The sequence below is a fragment of the Physeter macrocephalus genome, chromosome 9 (assembly GCF_002837175.3).
Source record: "Physeter macrocephalus isolate SW-GA chromosome 9, ASM283717v5, whole genome shotgun sequence".
Classification (NCBI taxonomy): Eukaryota; Metazoa; Chordata; class Mammalia; order Artiodactyla; family Physeteridae; genus Physeter; species Physeter macrocephalus.
The window spans coordinates 25050940-25072233 of record NC_041222.1 but is presented as its reverse complement, the minus strand read 5'-3'; the positions used below and the strand labels follow the sequence as shown (position 1 = coordinate 25072233).

General features: G+C 50.8%; 1 protein-coding gene across 3 annotated transcripts in view; it reads left to right on the top strand.

Moving 5' to 3' along the window:
* COL15A1 (collagen type XV alpha 1 chain) overlaps window positions 1–21294 on the top strand; it is a 106035-nt gene that overhangs the window by 44232 nt on the left and 40509 nt on the right. For 2 of the 3 annotated variants that reach the window (XM_055087075.1, XM_007101829.4), the window contains exons 6-15: window positions 1913–2060; window positions 5210–5319; window positions 7782–7937; window positions 9364–9516; window positions 11444–11593; window positions 12109–12249; window positions 16143–16193; window positions 17367–17453; window positions 18622–18747; window positions 19639–19701. In XM_055087075.1, coding sequence (XP_054943050.1) covers window positions 1913–2060; window positions 5210–5319; window positions 7782–7937; window positions 9364–9516; window positions 11444–11593; window positions 12109–12249; window positions 16143–16193; window positions 17367–17453; window positions 18622–18747; window positions 19639–19701 — 1185 coding nt within the window. The remainder of the gene's footprint in view (window positions 1–1912; window positions 2061–5209; window positions 5320–7781; window positions 7938–9363; window positions 9517–11443; window positions 11594–12108; window positions 12250–16142; window positions 16194–17366; window positions 17454–18621; window positions 18748–19638; window positions 19702–21294) is intronic. The other variant, XM_055087076.1, reaches the window with a different exon arrangement.

The following is a 21294-nucleotide window of genomic DNA, read 5'->3' as shown; positions in this document are numbered from 1 at the left end:
GCCTCATCTCAAATCCCAAGCCCCTTATAAAGCCACTTGGCTTCCAGCCACAAGCAGTCTTGCTCCAGGCTAGGGAACCATGGTGAAGTGGCTTCCCCCAACCCTTGGCAGGGAGAGGAGAGGAACCTGCCTGGGGCAGGGGTCCTTACCACCTTGCTAGATCACCATGCAGCTGGGGAATGGGGAGTTCTTACTTGGTCTTCTTCGCAGCCTCTCCTTGGTTGGGGGGCAGTGACTGCTTGCTGCTCCCACTCTACCTCCCTGGTTCCTGCCTCACTGGGCTCCTTTAGTGCACCCTCCTGGTCTCCTGGCCTAAACTTCAACACCCCAAATCCATGCTCTCATTGACACCAGGGTGGACTCCCTAAAGTACACAACTGCCCACATCTCCCCCATCCTGATACCCAAAGGGGACACAGTTTGTTGCCTCTGGTTTAAGGCCAGACTTCTCACCTAAGAACCAGCCCCCTCCCTCTCTCTGCCTCCCCGGGCTTTATCCCCCTGCTTCCATCCTCGAACCCTGGCCAAGCAAGGTTGTCAGGCCCTGGCAGTGCTGTGTCCTTTCTCACCTCAATGCCTCCTTCCACCCCTGTTCTCTGAAACTGTTCATTCTTCAAGGCTCAACTTCTTGAAGCCTTCCATCTCTGCCCTCACCCTGGAGATTTTAAGGTACAGTAAACTATATCTTTTCTTTAGTACACAAGTATTCCGTATTCATTATGGAAAAAATTACAAGTACAGTTGAGCAAAATGATTATCACCTTTAATATTAACACCCAGAGAAATCACATCTAGGGATGTTGATGATAGCTACCATTTATGGGCTCATACTATGGGCCTGGCCCTGTGCCAAGCACCTCCATGCATTTTATAACTTTTAAGTAGTTATTATTGGCCCCATTTTACAGAGGAGGAAGCTGAGGCTCAGTGAGGGTATATGAGCTGCTCAATATAATATAGCTAATAAGTGGAGAGCTGGGATTTGACTCGAATTTGATTTTAAGAACTGAACCATTAAATCCTAAGTTATGGGGCACATAAGAATCTTCTTTGTTCTGATGGACCAGAGATTCATCATTTATATACTAGGTTCTGACATTAAGGAAATAACCTTCTGTTAGTAGTCAGGATAGGTAAGTGATAGGTGTGGTAAGAAATTTACCCTGAAATTTTAGTGCCTTAGTTGTTTCTTGTTCATACCACAGGTCCCACACTGGTCGGTAGGATCCTTCCATTCACCCCAGCCCCTTGAGCTCAGAAAGTGATGAGACTGACTAGCCCTGGGTCACAGGAGCTGCTCACCGATCCTGGGTCTGGGGATGACCTTTGCTGCCCTTTATCAGGATTTCTGCCCAGCTCTCTGAACTGCTCCGTTTCCAACTGTTGGGGTTTTTGGTTTGTTTGCTTTTTCCTAGTTGGTAAAGGTGGTGAAGACATTGACTGGCTTTGGAAAAGTTACACAGAAGCTGAAGTTTCCTAGAAAGGAAACCATACCCTTTTTTTTTCATAGGTATACAGGACCAGTGTACCTCTGGGATTGGATTTATACAGCTTTTATTGAGCACAGCCCCCTCCCTCCCTCCCTCCCTCCCTTTAACGCGTCTTTACTGAGCACCTCCTCTGTGCTGGCCTGGGATGCAGGGATCACAGGGATATGGTCTCTGTGCTCAAAGAGTTTCAGCCAAGAGTATCAGAGTCTTGCTGTAAACTGAACAAAATTTAATTACCCTAACATACACCTTTTTTAGGGCCTGGGTGGCTCAGTGATCGCCCAGGTGCACAATAGGCAGGTCTAAGCTTTCTTCTGAGTTTATTCAGCTTTTGTGGAGATACTGTTTTCTCCAGTGATACTCACTGCCATCTTTTCTGCTCTCCTGCCAAGTAAATCCTTTGGGTCTCATTTCCCCTGCAGTCTAGAGAAGCAAGAGTTGGCCCCATAAACACGCCTCCAACCCTGTCTTCTCCCTCTGAGGATGCAGAGCTTTCCGGTGAACCTGTACCTGAGGGGGCCCAGGAAACCACCAACATGAGCGCCGTTCCGCACAGCAGCCCCAAGCAAGGCAAGTCCCCGATGCACCTTCATATGCAGTGGGTTTTGTTGAGTGACGACTGGGTGATATATGTGATAGAGAGCATCTCACTTGAGCTTCCCCTCAACCCCCTGAGGAAGGGACTATAATCATCCTCATTTCCCAAACAAGATGGGGAAATCGAGTCACAGAGAGGTTATGTCACCCAGCCGAGGCTCCACGGCTCCTAAATGGCAAAGCCGGTGTTTAATCTTGGATGCCAGAACTTTTAACCTCCAGACTCCACCACCCCTCCAGAAGGGCCTGGGGTGTGAAAAGCTTGTGATAATTGTGGCTGCTTATTAAATACCTACTGTGTGCCAGGTGTTTACATACTTCCCCTCCAATCCTGACAACACGTCTACTAGTCGCTAGTATTAGCTAGTATTTTACAGATGGAAAAACCGATGCTTGGAAAGGTGAGTGTGATGTGCCCACAGTCACACAGCTAGGGAGTGGTGGAACTGAGCTAGCGCCTGGGCCTGACTCCAGAATCCCTGCTCTTTCCGGCCCTGGCCACAAACTCGCCGACTCTCTGAGGATCAGGCCATCTAAACTCCTGTTGGCACATGTGGGAAACTAACTGATGGCCAAAGAGGGGCAGACACCCAGGAGGTCATTGGCAGGCCCTGGGGGCAGTGCTGGCCTCCTGACTACCCATCCAGGGCTCTCACCCCTGCCCAGCCATACAGAGGAGGATCTGACGGGATCCCCCAGGCAGCAGAATGGCCGGAGATCGGCTTGCATTTTCTGCCCTTTATAAGAGGGGTAACCATTCAAACTGAAGTTACAGCCAACACCAGAGCACTGAGATTTAGGTACAAGGTCAAAAACAACCCAGACTGCCCACATTCACATGTACAGCTCTGGAACTGGTGACACAGAAAATTTAATGACCCAGAGACATGATCATGGTGTACTCCACAAGAAAAGCAGCTTTCAAAACTATATGTGTGCTGTGACCCTAAATTTGAATATATGTTATCTATTTATATATAACCATGTAGAGCACTATGTATGTGTGTGTGTTAGAATAATATACAACAAAATGCTGTGAGTGGTTATCTCTGGGTGGCAGGATTGTAGGTGGTTTTTATTTTCTTTTGTACTTCGGTATTTTATGTCTTCTAAAATCCTATGTATCATTATTCCTTTTACTTCTGCCCTCAGTAAATGAATATTATTTTAACAACTAAACTTGGGAAGTCTGTCTGTGAGAGAAGGTATATAGTACTGAATAGAAAAAAATGGTATAATAATTTAATAAAGTTACAATACCAGCAAGGAGTCAGGGTGTAGCTGTGGAAAGACCGCTGGATGAGACCCTTTGGACGGAAACCCTGCTCAGACACCTCTTTGCTGTCGGGCGTGGGCAAGCTGCTCAGCATTTCCAAGCTTTGGATTCCTCCGCCGTCCACTGCGAGCATTCACAACCCCTGCCTCCCGGGTGGATGAGAGGACTGAATGCTGTGGCTGCAGGTGTGGAAGTGGTTTGTGAATTGCACATGCTGCTCTCCTGGGGGGAATTAGGATCTCAGAGCGAGGGGCTAGGAGGGGGCAGAGGCTGCAGGGCCAGGAGGCAAGGGCCTCCCCTAGACTGAGGGGTGAGTGCATAGGAGGCGGGACCCAGCCTAAGCACAGCTCTCCTGTTCCCCGGCATCTGCCAGATTACTTCTGTGGCAGACAGAAGGCCAAGCAGAAACAGTAGAGCTGGCTAGAGATCCTCATTCTTGTTGAGCAGACAGCTCAGTGAGGAGGGAGGGGCTGAACCCCGAGCCCTGTCCCTGGCTAGGGAAAGCCTCCCAAGAGTTGTATCCCAAGGGTCCCTGACACCATCTTGGCGTAAGACCTTTGTCACCCCCCACTCCATCCTCCAAGGGGTGGGGACTCAAGAGGCCTGGGGTCTCTCTGCCTGCTAGCACAGCACCCCCTGGTGGTCAGAGCAGGGAGGACGAGAGAGCGGTGAGAGACTGACCGCTCCTGGACATTCAGTCTTTTAAGTGCATGTGGGCACAGGGTCCCTTGAATAGTTCAGCACCTCCCCCTCGCCAGTGTCCTTACCATGGGACGTGCATGAGCACAGTGTGTGAGGAAAGGGCTGGCTTCAGGGCCCCTCGCAGCCTCTTATGTGGGACCTTGTTCCTCCTCTGCAAAACGGGGTTAATAATCAGAAGGTGCTAGTGTGCAGATCAGAGCAGAACACACACCGTGGGGTGATAGTGGGGATACTGAAAACGTAGGATTCCTGCCTCGGTTCTGCCCACCTGCTGCGAGGTGGTATGGAGGTGCTTGTGGGTAGGACAGATGGGCCAGCCGGAGACTTCCAGGAGGCCGTGCATGGGATGAGCTTAGCCTGCAGCCCAGCCTGTAACGGGCAGGCATTCATGTTAGTATAATGTCTTTTTCTTTGATTTAGGACTCCATTTGTTTTTTTAAATTGCAAAAGAAATACATGCTTGTGGTAACAGTTCAATCAATGCCGAGTTGTATGAATCAAAAAAATAGTTTCCTCTGCTGTCCTCTGGAAGAAACCAATACTGTTAAGTACTGTGGTTTAGCCTAGTATGTGTGGTTTATCTGCACACACATATATACATAATTATCTGTATATTTTGTATGTTATATATAATAATTAATATATTAATTATATAATGATAATATATATAATGATGATAAAACGTGTATTCTCATATATAGTTTTTCTTCCTTTTACAAATGTAGAACCACACTGACAATGAACATTTATCCCTTGCTAACTATATGTCAGGCGCTGTCCTCAGTGCCTTTCTTGCATTAGTTTAATTAATCTTTGTAACACATAATACTCAAAATGACCCTAGGAGATAGGAATTATGATCCCCTCTTTATAGGCAAGGAACCTGAGCCACAGGGTAAATGCCTTGCCACAGGTCACATTCCTAGTAAGCGGCAAAGCAGGGTTCTCACCCTATAGTTGATGGCAGAGCCTGTGATCGAAACCACCATGTAATTACTGCCTTTCGTTGTCCGGTTTTCTGCAACATTTTTTCCCTCTTAATCCTGTATTATGGACTTCTTTTCAAGTCATAGGTGAAGAGAGACCACATTCTTTTTCATTTGCAAAATGCAGTTATTAAGTGAAGAATGCCTGCTTCCCGTAGGGTCTGGTGAGATCCTGAATGACACGCTGGAGACAGTTGATACTGTGGATGGTTCCCCCATTACTGACACTGGCTCGGGGGATGGGGCCTTCCTTCATGTCATTGAGGAGGTGAGTGAATGGTAAATTTCATCTGAGTCAGTAGTATATTTGCTTGCTTATTTCAGACTTGATGGTGACTTGTCTTGGTGACCATAGAGAGTCACAAGGGTTTTAGTTGAATATCAGGGAGACTGCCTCCCCCCTGCTGGTACAGAGAAGGTGGGAGTCCCAGGGCCCCAGAGTCTCCCCAGGGATGCACCAGGACAGGGGAGGAGAGGCAGGTCCTCAAACCTGCCAGGAGATGAATGCTGGGTTCTCAATCCCTCTTGTGAAGATGCACAGCCTCTTCTGCACTTTGAGCCCCTTCAAGAGAGAATGAGATTAACTGCAGGTGTGTTTGCTCTATTGTTTGGTAATTGGCTTTTACACTTGCAAAGCCAGTTAGTTGTTTAAATGCTGGACACCGGAGGGTGCCAAATTAAAGCAAATTATGTTTCTCACCTGTGGCCTCTGCTAAAAACCTTGTGTCAGCTCATTCTTTCCCCTATCCTGGGGTGAAAACTCAAGACACTTCTCTCCTCTCCCAGTTACTATCTGGTAACAGCCTTTTTTCACAGGTATTTCCAAAATCCCTGCAGCATAATATCAAAAATTCAATAAAAATACAAATATAACCAGGAGCCAGGCAGGGAAGGAAGCATGGTTAGGGATATTTCCTCTCTGTTTTCTTACTTCTTTCTCCTCCCTCTCATCACTGCCCCCCGCCCCCCTCCCCGCCACCGAAAGTCTGGCCCACCTGGAGAAAACGACACAGTTTTATGTGGCTGGTCAGACAGTGATCTGGGCCTTTTGTGGGGAAGATATCTGGTTGCTGGAACATTCTCTCACAGGGGCTTTTGTGATTCCTTAGAGGTCCTCCTGCAGGGAATCTAGGACCCAAGTCCATTTTTGGCCTTTTAACTTCCGCCTGGGCTTCCACCCCGTGCTGGTCACCCTGATCCTCTAGGGGGCCCTTTGGGTGGGAGTCCATCTCCAGATGGCTTTAGCTGGCTCCCTTTGGAAGGGTCATATCAGTCAATCACCAGGAAAACAACTGCAGGGCAGATATCTCTGTCTCTCTCTCTTGACTCAGCCTGGATGGCTCCCTGCTTTTGCCTTTGGTATTTCCCTAGAGGGAATCAAACACCAGTCCCTTTGCCTCCCAAAGTCCAAACACTACATACCCAGCTCACCAAATGGTTTGGGGGTGGGGGGGAGCCACAGCGCACAGAAAATTGTCTCCAAAGGAATACAAAAGTCTCTAATCACTCAACCCCTAAATGAATTCTTTACCTTTTCTTACATAGCCGAAGGCAGGTGGTGGGCGAATGCTGATAGAACTGATTCCATTTCATTTTCTCTTTGCCTGTCCCATGTAAGTCGTCTGGCTCCTTTCTTTAGAACACGGAGGTTACCTGAGGCTTATGGAATTGTACTTTGGGGCTTTAGCTGACATTGAGTCAGAAAAAACATCTCGTTTTAAAATCCTATGACATCATCTTTTCTCTGTTTTGGGGGGACGATAATTCTGCAAGTATTTGATGTTATATGGAAAAATGGTTCTATAGGCCAGTAAGTTTGGGGAATGATCCACTCTGTATTCTTCTTACAGAGAAGGCTCTGAGAAGTCCTTCAGCAAAGAAATATATCTAACTCTGATCAGCCTAGTGTTTTTAGTATCCAAAAGAACTACATTTTTGGGGGGTTCCCTGGTGGCCTAGTGGTTGGGATTCCAGGTTTTCACTGCCGGGGCCAGGGTTCAATTCTTGGTCGATCCCGCAAGCCATGAGGTGTGGCTGAAAAACAAAAAAAACCCCAGAAGAACTACTCTTTGCAGCAAAATGAAGCAAAAGCCCACCCAAATTTTTTTAAAAAACAAACCTTTGTGAAACTGAGATAAAACATAGTCGGTTTGGTGACACCAACAGCCAGAGCTGCTCTCTGTTGCCATTTCCTGCATCTGCTGTGTAACCTTCAGAGAATCTGCCTGTGAATTTCCCGTGGAAACTGAGTCACAGGGAAAGAGAGGGGTGTCCAGTCTGGAGAAGGCTGAGGAGGACGGGGTTGCCGCCTGCATATCTCTGAAGCACCATCATGGACGAAGACACTTGCCCTGTTCTTATGGCTCCTGAATGCGCACGTAGGGGAGGTCACAGGGAGGAAGACAGGTCTAGATTGAAGTGTCTAGCGCTATAGCAGGAGGCATAGCTATATGTGTCTCAGGAGGCACTGATCTCCCTGTCACTGGTGTGGCAAACAGATGCTTGAAATCACATGGGAGACACAAGTGCCTTGCAGTCTCTCCTGCCACAGGGATTCTGGGACTGTTGTGGAGCTGGGGTAACATCACAGATAACAAAGTGCCTTGAGGAAGGAAGCTACAGAAATGCAAGCTGCTGGAGGGCACAGGCAGTCAGTCTCCTCCAGCCACAGCCACCTTGATCAGGGGCATGGGCAAGTGACGTGGTCCCTAGTGATACCTTTGTTCCCAGGGTCCATATATGGAAGAAGGTTTGACAGCAACAGCAGCAGCTGGGCAGGCCGAGGTGTCCATCAGCACTGCCAGGGAAGCAGAGGCTGGCAGTGTGCCCACCGAGGGACTGACCCTCTCCATGTCCACCAAGCACCCTGGGGAAGGGGTCACTCTGGTAATTAGCTCAGAGTACATGCTCTGCTTCACTTGCTTCTGGAGTTTGGTGGCGTCTCAGGTGGGAGCAGTCACTGGCCTTCCTCACCTGTTTGCAAAGGACAGAGTGACAGCCTTGTGGGGCCGAGTCCCAGTAGACACTGATTTGGAGGCCGAGGCCTCTGTTGACTCATTCAGCAGGTGTTTGTGGGGTGCTGTGCTGGGCTCCAGGTGAATAGGATAGACCCAGCTCCTGGGAACAGAGAGGGAAGAGGGAAAATAGGAGAAGCACAGGGGAGTATCAAAAGGGGCCCAGAGCCCAGACTCGGGGGGCCAGGAAGCCTTCCTGGGGAAAGGAGGCTGAAGGCGAGACCAGGGGGATGCTTAGAAGTGATGGGGGTGACACATGTGTTCGGGAGGTGGGCCAGCAGGAGCAAAGGCCTGGAGGCATCAACAGGGGCACACAAAGACCTAAACAAGCGCAGCATGCCTGTGGGGCTTGGTGTGAGCAACGGGGAGGGGAAATGTGGCTAGAGAAGCCTCGGAGACCGTGGACGCCGAGGAGCCTGAGTGTCCAGCAGAAATGGGAAGTCACTGAAGGGTATTTGTTTTCTTCCAGATTTTATACATGCTCTTTAATTTCAGCTTTCAGTAAAGCATGAGTGACCTCAAACTCAATTATTTGATCTTAGCTCATTTTCCTTTAAATAATATATAACTTTTGTTTATTTTTGCTCTCATTTTTATTTATTTATTTAAAATTTTTTTTAATTGGAGTATAGTTGCTTTACAATGTTGTGTTAGTTTCTGCTGTGCATACAGAAGTCAGAGTGAAGTAAGTCAGAAAGAGAAAAGCAAATATCGTATATCAACGCAATATGTGGAATGAAGGGTATTAAAGCAGGAAGTGATGTAGTCACAGTAGGATCTTAGAAAGATTGGGGGAGGGCTTCCCTGGTGGCGCAGTGGTTGCGCGTCCGCCTGCCGATGCAGGGGAACCGGGTTCACGCCCCGGTCTGGGAGGATCCCACATGCCGCGGAGCGGCTGGGCCCGTGAGCCATGGCCGCTGAGCCTGCGCGTCCGGAGCCTGTGCTCCGCAACGGGAGAGGCCACAACAGAGGGAGGCCCGCATACCAAAAAAAAAAAAAAAAAAAAAAGAATTACAGCAAAGAAAGAAAGATTGGGGGAAGCAAGCCTGGAGATGGGAGGGAGGGGGGTGGGTTTGGAGGCTGTGTCTAGGTCTGGGTCAGGGGTGGTGTTTTCTTGCTCTGGGAGTGGCCAACGATGTCACCTCCTGCCAAGAGTCCCAGTGAGTAAAGGCCTGGAAAGCATCCATTGGATCTGTCACCACAATGATCAGTAACCTGGGGGAGGGCAGTTTTAGCTTCCCCTGGCCACAGCGCAGCAGATCAGTGATGGGGCTCCTTTGTGATGTCTTCCTATTCAGGGTCCAGATAACGAAGAAGGTTCAGCAGCTACAGCAGCAGGGGAGACCGAGGTGCCCGTCAGCAGTGCCGGGGAAGCAGAGGCCAGCAGTGTGCCCACCGGGGGACTGACCCTCTCCATGCCCACTCAGGACCCTGGGGAAGGGGTCACTTTGGTAAGGAGTATAAAGTGCTGGAAGGTTGAGGTCACAGCTGGGAGTGGATCCTGGCCTTCTCAGGGGGCCGGTCTCCATTCTGTTCAGCAAATCCAGAAGAACCTGAATGGGGAGGGCTCACCTCTCTGACCAAATACTCCCTCAGAGGTGGAGTCTGCCGGTGCCTGGTGAGTGTACTGTGGGCCCTGGAGGTGTGGGGACAGTGCAGGCTGACAGCCCCAGCGGGCCGTGGGGAGATGTGTGAGTCAGTGAGGTGGGAGTGAGTTCCAGATAGTGCAGGTGTCGGGGAGCCGGGGTGGAGGAGTGCTGGGTGTAAGAGGAGGAGGTGATGGCAGGCACAGCCGTGCCGGTTTCTGGGCACAAGCACAGGCTGTCAGAGCCCAGTGGAGGGTCCAGGTGCAGACAGGCCCTGGCAGGGTCCAAGGGCGTGGCCAGGCCTTCTCAGCCCTCTCCTCAGGCCTCACGGAGACACTGCTCCCAACTCCTGAAGACAGCATGCAAGTATCCTAAGACACTCAGACCCAACAGATTCAAACCTAGACTGCTGTCTCCACTCCTGTTGCGTTCCGATCTCAGATGATGGAACCATCATCCCCCAGCTGCCTAATCCAGAATTCTCTTCCCTCTTCTTTACTTCCACGTTCTGTCACGTGTCAAGTCTTGTTGCTTTTTCTACCTCAACACATCACAGATCTGCCTCCTGCTACCCTTCTCCAGCGCCAGCCCCCTGTACCGAGACACCGCATCCCCAGCCCGGGCAATGGTTAAGGCCCTTCCTGGCCTCCTCCATCCTCTCTGCCCCCGGCTCCTCCTGGTGGGGGCAGCCCTCTGTAGACCATTGTCCTTGCTGCAGACCCCTCTCCCACACCTGGCCTCCAAGGCTTGCAGGGTCTGGCCTCGCCAGCCTCTAGGGCCACATCTTGGGCCACTGTCCCTGCTCTTGGCGCTCCAGCCTCACTGGCCTTCTTTCAGTTTCTTGAACATACCTATTTCCTTTTTGCCTTAGAATCTTCTCACACCCTCTGCTCTCTGCCTGGAACCTTTTCCTCCTCCTTCTTCCCTCCTTTAATTCCCGCTTATCCTTTAGGGTTCAGCTCAAACATCGCTTCATCAGGGAGGTGCCTCCCAGGCTGTGAAGTCTCCCCGTCAGACACATTCACAGTACCCCAAACGTCTCCTCGGAAGGCCTCATCACAACTGGTTCCCTACCAGGCTGGAGGCTCTGTGAGGCCAGGGATCACATACGTCTTGCTCATTCATCTGTCTTCATCCCGGCTGACGTCGGGGACTCAGTAGATGTTTGCAGAGTGCGTGAAAGGAGGGGGTTGTCAGGCCATCACATGTCAACACTGGCCTTTGAGATCATTCCACACATTCACTCCCAGCCTTTCACCTCTGGTCTAATGTCCAGACAAGGAAACTTTACAGTGGGGAAGGTATGCCCTGGCCAGGTGATGGAGCTCCCAAGGCCACTTGGCAGTTACATGGATTATTGTAATTAACACATCGTCACCACCATCTTCTCCTGCTGCTTCTTCCTCTTCTCTTTCTTCTCCTTCATCTCTCTCTTCCCTCCCTCCTTACCTTTCCTTCTTCTTTAAAGGCAAATCCCTGTCACAGGGTGAGAAAACTCGGGATCAGGTCCCAGTTCTACCAAGTCTTTACTCAACAGAAACTAGAACTTAACTAGCAGAGCTGTCTGGAGATAGAAGGGCTTCCTGTGGAGGGAGGGGAGTGCCAGTTCCTGAGGATGCTCAGGTTTTGGCCAAAGCACGCGGCAGAGGTGTGCTGGAGGGTACTCCGGGGCGGGGAGGGGACGACCTGAGAGGTGCGTGACGGCCTCAGCAGGTTCCTCCCCATAATCACACACCCACCAACCAGGGGTGTGGATGAAGTGTCACGATCCCTTATGCCAATTTCATTTCAGGGTCCAATCAGTGAAGAAAGCTTAACAATAGCAGCAGCTGCAGCAAAAGTGCCCCTCAGCACTTTTGAGGAAGAGGAGGCCAGCGGGTTCCCCACTGATGGCCTGGTTCCCCTCACACCCACAGCGGCCCCCAAGCAAGTAGTCACTTCTGTAAGTGTCTTCTAGCATCCTCTCTGGCTCACAGTGGGGAGAGAGGTCAGGGTTACGAGACAGGAGCAGTTGCCGGCCTTCCCAGAGCCAAATGCACAGGCAGCTTCGTTAGAGCGTTTATCTGGGTCGGCACCAACCAGAGGGAGGCAGGATGTAACTGAAGGAGCATAGCAGAGGGGGTCAGGGGAGCAGGCTTTGTCCTGATCCTCTACCCCGATCTTTGTCCAAGGAGAACTTTCTCGGACTGTGGTCCGAAGTTGGACAGCATTGCTGGGGTGAGAGGCAGTTAGCACCATGACTGGGGAGGGGGTTAGAGGAGATGCATGTTTCAGAAGGGGATTATGAGTCTGTGCTTCTGTGAGTGTGTCGGGTGTAATGACAGTTGTAGGTAGGAAAGTGCTTTGAAATTGGGCTAGTGCCAACGAAAGGAAAGTCAACGAAACTCCCCAGCAGCACTGTGCACGTTGCATCATGGGTGAGGTGACTTGATTCATCGTGTTGGTTTGGCTTCTCAGGGTCCTGGTGATGAAGACGTAGCAGCAGCCACAACAGAGCAGCCCCTTCCCGCGGCTGGGGCAGAAGAGTTGGGTGGCGCTCTCCCTGAGGGGCCCCCGCTTCCCATACCCACAGTAGCTCCTGAAAGAGGGGTCCCTCCGGTAAGTGAAGATTTCACTTTGCGTAGAGGCATGAAGATTTGACTTGGCCGGTCTTACAGAGGAGAAAAAGAAAGGCCAGAGGCATGGGAGGGGCCTGCTCCTGGCTTTCCTAGAGGGAGGTTTTCATTTTGGTTCGCAAAATGCGGAATTTGGGCTTTTGAGGGTCCTCCAACCTAGGAACACACAAGGAAGCTGCAGTTTGTGGAGAAGAAGAAGCAAGAGGTAAAAACCTAGGGCACCTGGCTTTGTGTCCCCAATTGCCCACTTCTTTAATTGGAATGAAAGCTTTCTAACAGGCAGAGCTGCCTAAAGATACAAAGGCCCATCTCAAATGTCATTAGATTCCATCCTGGAGGTGGGGAAGCTTGTCAGACGTGGCAGGGACTGTAGAGGAAACAGAAGCATCAGAGGTGTGTTTGTGTGTGTGTGGGGGGAGGGGGCAGAGGGTCACCTTCAGGTCCTTTCCAACACGAGTTTTTGGGTTGCAACTGTACGACCTCATGCAAATCCCTTTCTTTGGGCTTCAGTTTCCTCATCTGTAGAAGAGGGTGGCTGTGAGGTCAAGTCAGAATGCAGGTCAGGGAATGTTCGGAAAGTTCTATGCACAGGTGCGAGGTTGTCACCACTTAAGGGCTGTGACTTTGTCTTTTAGAAGTGGGAAACCCAGAGCTGGTCCTCAGCATGGGCTTGTGTGAACTGGGGAATTAAATTGCCATTGAAGTGACAATATTTTTCAAGGAGAGAATTCCACTGGTGACCAGCTTGGGCCTGCCAGTTCCCCGAGCAGCACTTGGTCACACATGCTTTCAGAGCCTTGACTCAAGTTACAGACAAGTGGTCCCTTGGCCACAGCGCTCCAGGGCTGACCTGGGATGGGAAGGCTGTGGGACAGGACATCCTAGAGCTGGCTGTGAATCCGGAATGCCCACGGCTGCAGCACCCGGTGGTCATCAAGCACTGCTTGGTCTCTTTATTTTTTATTCATTCACTCATTGATGTTCTCACTGACTCAGTGCATAGCAACTCAGGGCCCTCAGTCCATACACTTGGAGATTGAGATGAATATGACCTCGTCCCTGTCCCCAGGGAACTCACAGTCAAGGGGCCGGAAATAAGCCTTTTGCACTGACATTTATTAAGCACTCTGGGTTCCAACTTGATCTGGTTCTATGCACACCACCACTCTCTGGTACAAGGAGAATCGTCTCCATTTTCCAGGTGAGGGGAGTGAGACGTAGGTAAAGGAAACTGCCTGCTGTGGCACACCCTTAAGAGCAGGGCTGGGATTTGAACCCAGGCGTGCTGGCCTGCAGAGCTCATGCCCTAGCGCATCCCCGAGAGTGTGGTATGGTGGAGAGGTCCCAGAATGGGAGCCGGGAGGCTGAGGTTCTGACTTGTGGTGAGTGTTGGTGTTGCTGTCTATAAAAAGAGGAGACAAGCGAGAGCTCTGGTTTTTAAACTTTTTTTTTTTTTTTTTTTTGCGGTACGTGGGCCTTTCACTGTTGTGGCCTCTCCCGTTGCGGGGCACAGGCTCTGGACACGCAGGCTCAGCGGCCATGGCTCACGGGCCCAGCCGCTCCGCGGCATGTGGGATCTTCCCGGACCGGGGCACGAACGTGTGTCCCCTGCATCGGCAGGCAGACTCTCAACCACTGCGCCACCAGGGAAGCCCATAACCTTTTCTTCATCTTAGAGACACCTGGGAAGCTTAGGCCGCTGCAGGTGTCCGAGTTCACTGCCAGACCAGTTGAGGAGCCCCTGGTGCCGGGGCTCATGCTCCCAGGAGACTCTACTGGGCAACGAACATGGAACCCACCAGGCTGGCTGTGATGCCTGTGGCCCTGGGCTCACTAAACAAAGTCCCCCTGTTCCTCTGCTCCTCACCCCAAGGGACACACAAAACACCAAGACTGCGTCTCTCCACGGTGATGCCACATCAGGTGCAGCAGTACTGGCTGGCGATGTACCTTCACATAGAGCCAGTTTTCCTTTTTCTTTTTCTAAAACTTTTCATTACAGAAACTCTAAAAATTCACAAAAGGACTTAGAATAGTATAATAACCACCCCCCCACCACATACACATCACTCAGCAACATTACGGGAGTCGTGCTTTATCTGTTCCACCTCCTACAGCCATGTTTTTGGAGTGGAGGGAAGGGGAAGACTGGAGTATTTTAAAGCAAATCCCAAACATTGTATCATTTAACTCAAAAACATGTTAATGTGTATTGTTAATAGGTTGATCTGGGACCTTTTTTTCCCCTTCGCCACAGTGTCATCCATCAGTGGTAATAATGGATGTCAATATCCATCTAGCAAAATTGACAGTGGTTCCTTCGTATTATCTAATACCCTAGTTATTTAAAAATGCCTTTTTGCACTTAATTTGAATCTGAATCCAAACAAGGTCTACTTTGTGTTTGGTTGATGTGTCTCTTAAGTCTCTTTTGGTCTATGATTGTCTCCCACCTACTTTGTTCTTTTTGCCATTGATTTATTGGGAAACCTGGTTCAGTTGTCCTTAGATCCTTTATATTTTGTGCTTTCAGAAGCTGGCACTTGGTGAGGGCCTGGTGAGATCAGCTATGCTGGTGACAGTGTCAGTGGTTTACTACTGCTGAGAAGTTCTTGGTCAACACATATCAACACCATAAAGCTGCATGTTGTTGACCCAGACACTTGTTCTAGGAATCAATCCTAAAGGAGATAGTCTGTTATGTAAAAAGGCTTTGTGTACATGGATGTTAATCTCAGTATTGTCCATAATGGAAAAAAACTAGACACAGTTTAACTAGCCACCAATAGGGGAGTTAACTGAATTAAAGGATGTTCAAATAATGGAACATTATGCAGCTATTAAAATTATACTTATTAGGAGTATTTAATGATGGAAGAAAATACTTACTTATAATGCTAAGTGGAAAAAAAGCTGGTTATGAACTTCAGTATACTGACTGGGCCGACCCTGGAGGAGTCCTAGCCTAGTGGGACCAACACACGCACAACTGAGCTTCAAGTCAGGTGGTCCTACTGTGGTCTGAACTATTTAAAAACAGACACATGCAAAAACCCTGGAAGGAAATACCCTCCCTAAATGTCGGCAGTTGTGGCCTTAAAGTAGTAGAACTGTGAGGGTTGGTAGGTTCCTAATACATGGTGGTTTTTCCGTCAAGGAGGCTTCTGACTTTTCCAATGAGATGTTGGAAAAAAATTTTTTTAAGTTTTTCTTTTTTGGCCTCTCCATGTTTGCGGGGGTCTTAGTTCCCTGACCAGGGATTGAACCCGGGCCACGGCAGCAGAAGCACAGAGTCCCAACCACTGTACCGCCAGGGAATTCCCATCCAATGAGATTTTTAAAAAGCTCCAAGAAGAGAGAGAGAGGGAGAGAGGTGTGGGGAGAAAGGTGAAAGAGAGAGATGAACATGCAGGATTTCATCGTGGCACATAAGTAATGAAGATAGATCACCCTAAGTGCCTGTGTCAGGAATTTGTGATGAATTGAAATGGGTGCCCCAATTCCTGAGCAGACAGTTTAATAACACAATAGGGACAGTCATGGGAGTACCTACTCTGGAATATCTTTTGGATCATTTTGAATCTCAGAGTCACCCAAGGCAGTGGGTGAGAGGGGCATTCCTGTCTGGCTCTGCCACACCCCTCTCTCTGTTTATTCATGTATAAAATGGGGATTGTAGAACCTTCTCTCTGGGATGTGGTGAGGATTAAATGAATTAATACGTGGAAAACTTTACCTGGCACATAGTACACGCTCAACAAATTAGGTATATGGAACTCCTGCATAAGCCTCCTCTTGGAATAAGCACAGTTTCTGGAGAGAGGAGGGAAGTGGGAAGGGGTGCCCAGTGTTCCACTGACATCTTGTTCTCTTTAGGGTGAAGCTGAGGAGGGGCTTCCTGGCCCCCTTGGACCTGCTGGACCCACGGTGAGATTCCCACCCAGGCTTGTCACATGCACAGGGTGCAGGGGACGGGGATGCACAAAACAGCCACAGGCGGATCCTTCCCGTCTGCCCTCAAGTGCCCTCCAGTCAGAGCTCAGTTCTCTTTCCTGTACCAGGACTCTCTCAGAGAGTCCAGGAGCAGAAACTATTGACATCCCGTTTATATCCTGTGCCCTGAAAGACCCCCAGGTCCCTCAAACTAAGCATATCCCAAACTGAGCTTGTCACCATGCTCCCAGGCCTGCTCTCCCCCCAGGGTTCCCCTGCTCTGGGAATGGTACCCCATCTTCCTGATCATGAAGAGGGAAGCCAGGAACCATCCTCTAGTGCCCCCCCTCAATTCAGTCAGTCCCGAAGCCCCCGAGTCTAGCTGTGCGGCACCTCCTTATCCCTTGGATGCTGGCAACAGCCTCCTGTCTCCTCACCTTTATAGCATCACCTCCCTTCTCCCACCTACATGCCCACACTGCCACAACCTGCCTAAACTCAGCTGTAACCCCTAACCCAGCTCTTCCTTATTCGATGATTGAATTAGGCCTTGCCTGGTTCCCATCTTCAGGAACTGAGTACCAGAAAGGTGTTTTGGAAGTTTCCTTTTGTTCTTTGGAGGAATTTGATGGCATTCAACAAGTACATAATGAGTGCCTTCTCAGTGTCAGATCTCATGCTGGACACTGGGCACCCAGAGGTATCTCAGGATTGGGCCGACCCTGGAGGAGTCCTAGCGTAGTGGGACCAACACACGCACAACTGAGCTTCAAGTCAGGTGGTCCTACCGCCAGATCCAGACCCCCGCAGTGGCTGGTGCGAACACAGAGTAGGAGAGGTGAATTCTTTCTGAAAATGGGGTTGCGCAGGGCTGCATGGAGGAGGTGACCATGGAACTGGGCCTTGAAGGATGAGTAGGGATTTGAAAGGCAGCAAAAGAGGCTGTGAAAGAGTGTCCTGTGTTTGAGGACTGGCTGTGTGCTGGCCGCACAGCTGGGAGGGGGAGAGGGAGGAGGGCAGCTGTAGAGGGGACCGGAAGAAAAAGCCAGAAGGAAAGTTGCCAGCAGCAGTTATAGGCCCACAGAATATGGGAAAACTTTCAGTGACGCAGCTGTTCTTGGAGAGTAGCAGGTGAAACCAAGCCGTGGGAACATTTTCTCTGTACAGGTGGGAGTGGAGGCTGAGGGCTCCAGCCTGGGCCGGGGCTTGGACGTCGGCTCTGGTGACCCGGTGCGCAGCGAGGAGCTGTTAAGAGTAAGTGTGAAGCGTTAAACAGCGTGGTGTCGGGGGCAGCCTTCACGAGGATCCAGGAGGGAGGGACACAGGGGCCAATGACAGATGAAAGCGGATTGCCACCATTGATAACTCTTGCGGCTGATGGTGGGCTCCTGGGACTCACTATACTTTCCCCTCTACGTTTGTATATGTTGGGCATTTCCGTCTTCCATCAGTTTTAAGTGAGTCTGAGCCTTAGTTTATAGACAGGAGCCCCACTTTGCCACTTGCCTCCTTCCCCCGGTAGCCTTCTCCAGCAGGCTCTTTCACAGCAGGTATGCCCATGACCTTCACCTCTACCACCTGGCTCTGCCCCCGCACCTCCTTACCCATTACAGAGACCTGCTGGCCTCTTCTCTAGATAGCATTTCACACTAGGGCTTCCAGAACCTTCTCAAAATCCTTCCTACCCTGAGGCGGCCCCCTCCCTACCTCTCCAGACCACTCATTCTGCCTCTTGGGCACCTCTTGCTCCCCCAGCCTCTTGCCCAAGGCTGGGCCCCCACTGGTCCCTCTAGATTTCCCCCAGGAGCACCTCTCTTCTCAGCTGCATCTTGTTCCTCTGTCCCCAGGGCCCCAACCTCATCTCCATCCCTTCCTCTGAGCCCTTGTGCTGAATCCCCACCTAGAAGGCTCCACTCGGCTGCTCGTCTGCTCACTCATCATGACAGGGCTGGAAGGGTTCAGGACTCACTGGCTGAGTGGAGCAGGACCCAGCTGGGACTTCCAAGCTGTTGGCATCAGCCAACCCAGCCCGAGGCTAAAGAGACTAGTACATTGCAGGGATGTTTTTAATAATGGTTAACAATAGGCAGTTTTGGACTAACCTCTCAGGTAATCAGAAAACTAAATTAGAGCACTTCTGAGAATTCCAACAAATGATATTTTTATTATGTACATACATCTAGGGAGAAAACATGATATAATGCGCTTAAATAGACATGGATTCAAATCCCAGCTCTTCTCCTAGTTAGCTGTGTGTGTGAGCTCTTGAGCAAGTCACATCATGTCACTAAGCCTCAGTTTCCCCATCTTCTAAGTAGGAATACCAGTTTCTACTTGTAGAGTTGTTTTCAGAAATGGAGTGAATGGAACATATATATTTGTCCCCTCCTGCACTGTTTCTTAACAAGGTGTCTGTTTTTAGGGTCCTCCAGGTCCCCCAGGCCCACCTGGCTTACCTGGGATTCCAGGAAAACCAGGAACTGATGTTTCCATGGGACCCCCTGGATCCCCTGGAGAAGATGGACCTGCTGGTGAACCTGGTCCCCCGGTGAGCTGCCGAAGCCATTGCCCCCCCTCTGTGCCTATGGGGCTTCCTTTAGCCAGGGAGGGGGTACAGATTGCAGACCCCAGAGCTAAGGCTTACGACAGGGAGTGAGGAGCTAGCTAGCGTTTGTAAACAAATTCCTCCTCAGCTGAGATATTACTAAGACTCATAAGAAGCAGCAGCCAGGCTTCCCTGGTGGCTCAGTGGTTAAGAATCCGCCGGCCAATGCAGGAGACAAGAGTTCGAGCCCTGGTCCGGGAAGATACCACATGCGGCAGAGCAACTAAGCCCGTGCGCCACGACTACTGAGCCCACGCACCTAGAGCCTGTGCTCCACAACAAGAGAAGCCACCGCAATGAGAAGCCCGCGCACCGCAGCGAAGAGTAGCCCCTGCTTGTCGCAACTAGAGAAAGCCCGCGTGCAGCAGTGAAGACCCAGCACAGCCAAAAATAAATAAAAAAAGAAATTTTTTAAAAAAAAAAAAAAAAAAAAAAAAGCAGCAGCAGCCAAGAAAAACATCATCCTACACATTGTTTCGCTGCTTTATCTTAGTATAGGAAATGCAGGCTCGTGTAGACTCTCAGAATCGTAGAGCACCAGTGCTGGGCCCGGGGTGGGAGGCCCCCAGAAACTACCTCGTCCAGCCCTGCCCCCGACTCCCCACAGAAGAGAAAATGCAACCCAGAGAGTGAAGGACCCTCGTCCACAGATGCACAGCCGGCCGTGGCTGAACTGGGGCCAGGACAGGTGTTCTGCTATGGGCTGACACAAGGCTTTGGACCCACTGGCCTCACCCGCTGGGTCTTCCCAGCCCTGGCCTCCTTTTCCAAAGAGGGTTCATATTTGATTTTTCTCAGAGATGTTGTGGGCTGATTATCCTTGATGTTCCTCAGGGCCCTCAGGGAAAGCCTGGACTTGATGGAGCCTCCGGCCTTCCTGGAATGAAAGGGGAGAAGGTACGGAGAAGAGGGGGTCGGGTTCCAACACAGGGAATCACCAGGCCCACCCTGCCTCTCTGACGTCTAAGCCTGACCTTGCCTCTGATCCCATCCTGGTCTGCACTGCTGGATGTCTCCCCCTCCCGGAGCTCTTTATGCCCAAACCTGCACTCAGCGTCTTCTCCTGCCCACTCCTGCATGTCCCCAGCTTCCGTGAATGGCACTGCCATCCACCCAGTCCCCTGGACTCAAAAGCAGCGTCTTCTCTAAGTCCTCCCTCCTCTCCCTTTCCTACCATGAACCATCTGTTGCCAAGAATGGCCAATCTGATGTCCATCTCTCTCTCCGCCCTGACCTGACGTTCATCTCTCCTGGCCTGCATGCAGTGGGCATCAGGCTCCTCGCTGGTGCCCCCTTCTCCCCACCCACAATCCAGCCTCCAGCTACCTGCCCAGTCCATCTTCCTAGAGCAGGCTCTCACCACTCACTGCCCTCTCCACTGAGAAAGCGCCAGCGGCTCCCCGTTGCCTGAAGGACCGAGCCCTCACTATGTGCAGACCTTCAAGGCCCTTCCCGACCTACCTTTTCAGCTCCACCTCCCGCTGCTCCCTTACACACCTGGCCTCCAGGCCAGCCAGCCAGCCCTACTGAAAGGCTCTGGGCTTGCACAGCCTCCTGGCCCTGGCCTGTGGTTTCCTCCCTGGGCTGTCCTTCCCCTTTCCTCATTCTTAGAAGCTCAGTTCAGAAATACCCTCTGGGAAGCTCTCCTGGACTCTGTGAGCAGAAAGCACCCCTCCTTCCTCTGCTTCCCGTTAGCACAGTACTGATTCTGCGGGACCCCTCCAGCCAGGGTCACTGAAGCTGTTCGCTTACCAGTCTGCTCCCAACCCCAGCCTTACAAGCAGGGCGTGAGCACTGTCTATGTATCCTTAGAACCTAGCCCAGGCTTCTGTGAGCGGTTTGATGCATGAATGAAACTTCTTCAGGTGCCCTTTTCACCCTCCGTTCCTGAGTCTCACACGCCCTCAGTCTCTCCCTTCTCTGTAAGCCCCTGTAGTCTTCTGTTAAGCCATGTGGTGCTGTGGGGCGGGGTTCCTGCCCCTACTGCGTTCCCATGTTCCGCAAAGGTGGGCAATAAAGATATAAGGTGAGCTTCCTTCTAGAGATGTAGTCGTGAGCTTCACTGGGGTTCAGAGGAGGGAGGGGCCTCCCCGCTGGGGTGGGGACTGGAGGCATTCTGTGTACCCCACCTGGACGGAGTCTTGGAAAGTGCTGACTCCCTAGACACCATCCTTGTCACTGAATTTCCAGTTTCCGTCAGCTCTCAGGAGTATTTTTATTGAAACAGTAACTCGATTTTCGTGGAAAGCTCATTTCTCAGAAAAAGAAGAAACAATTGTCGAGCTTTATAGAACTCATTTTACGTGTACTGACTGTTTCATAAGAAATTAAATTTTGCAGGAAACATGACAAGACTTACTCTCATCTTCCTTGTTCTTCTTACCAGCTTCCCTGCCCCCGTCCCTCCCCGCCACCCCTCTTCCCCCACCCCTCTCCCCCACCCCTCCCACACACACCTCCCACACACACCTCCCACACACACCTCCCCCC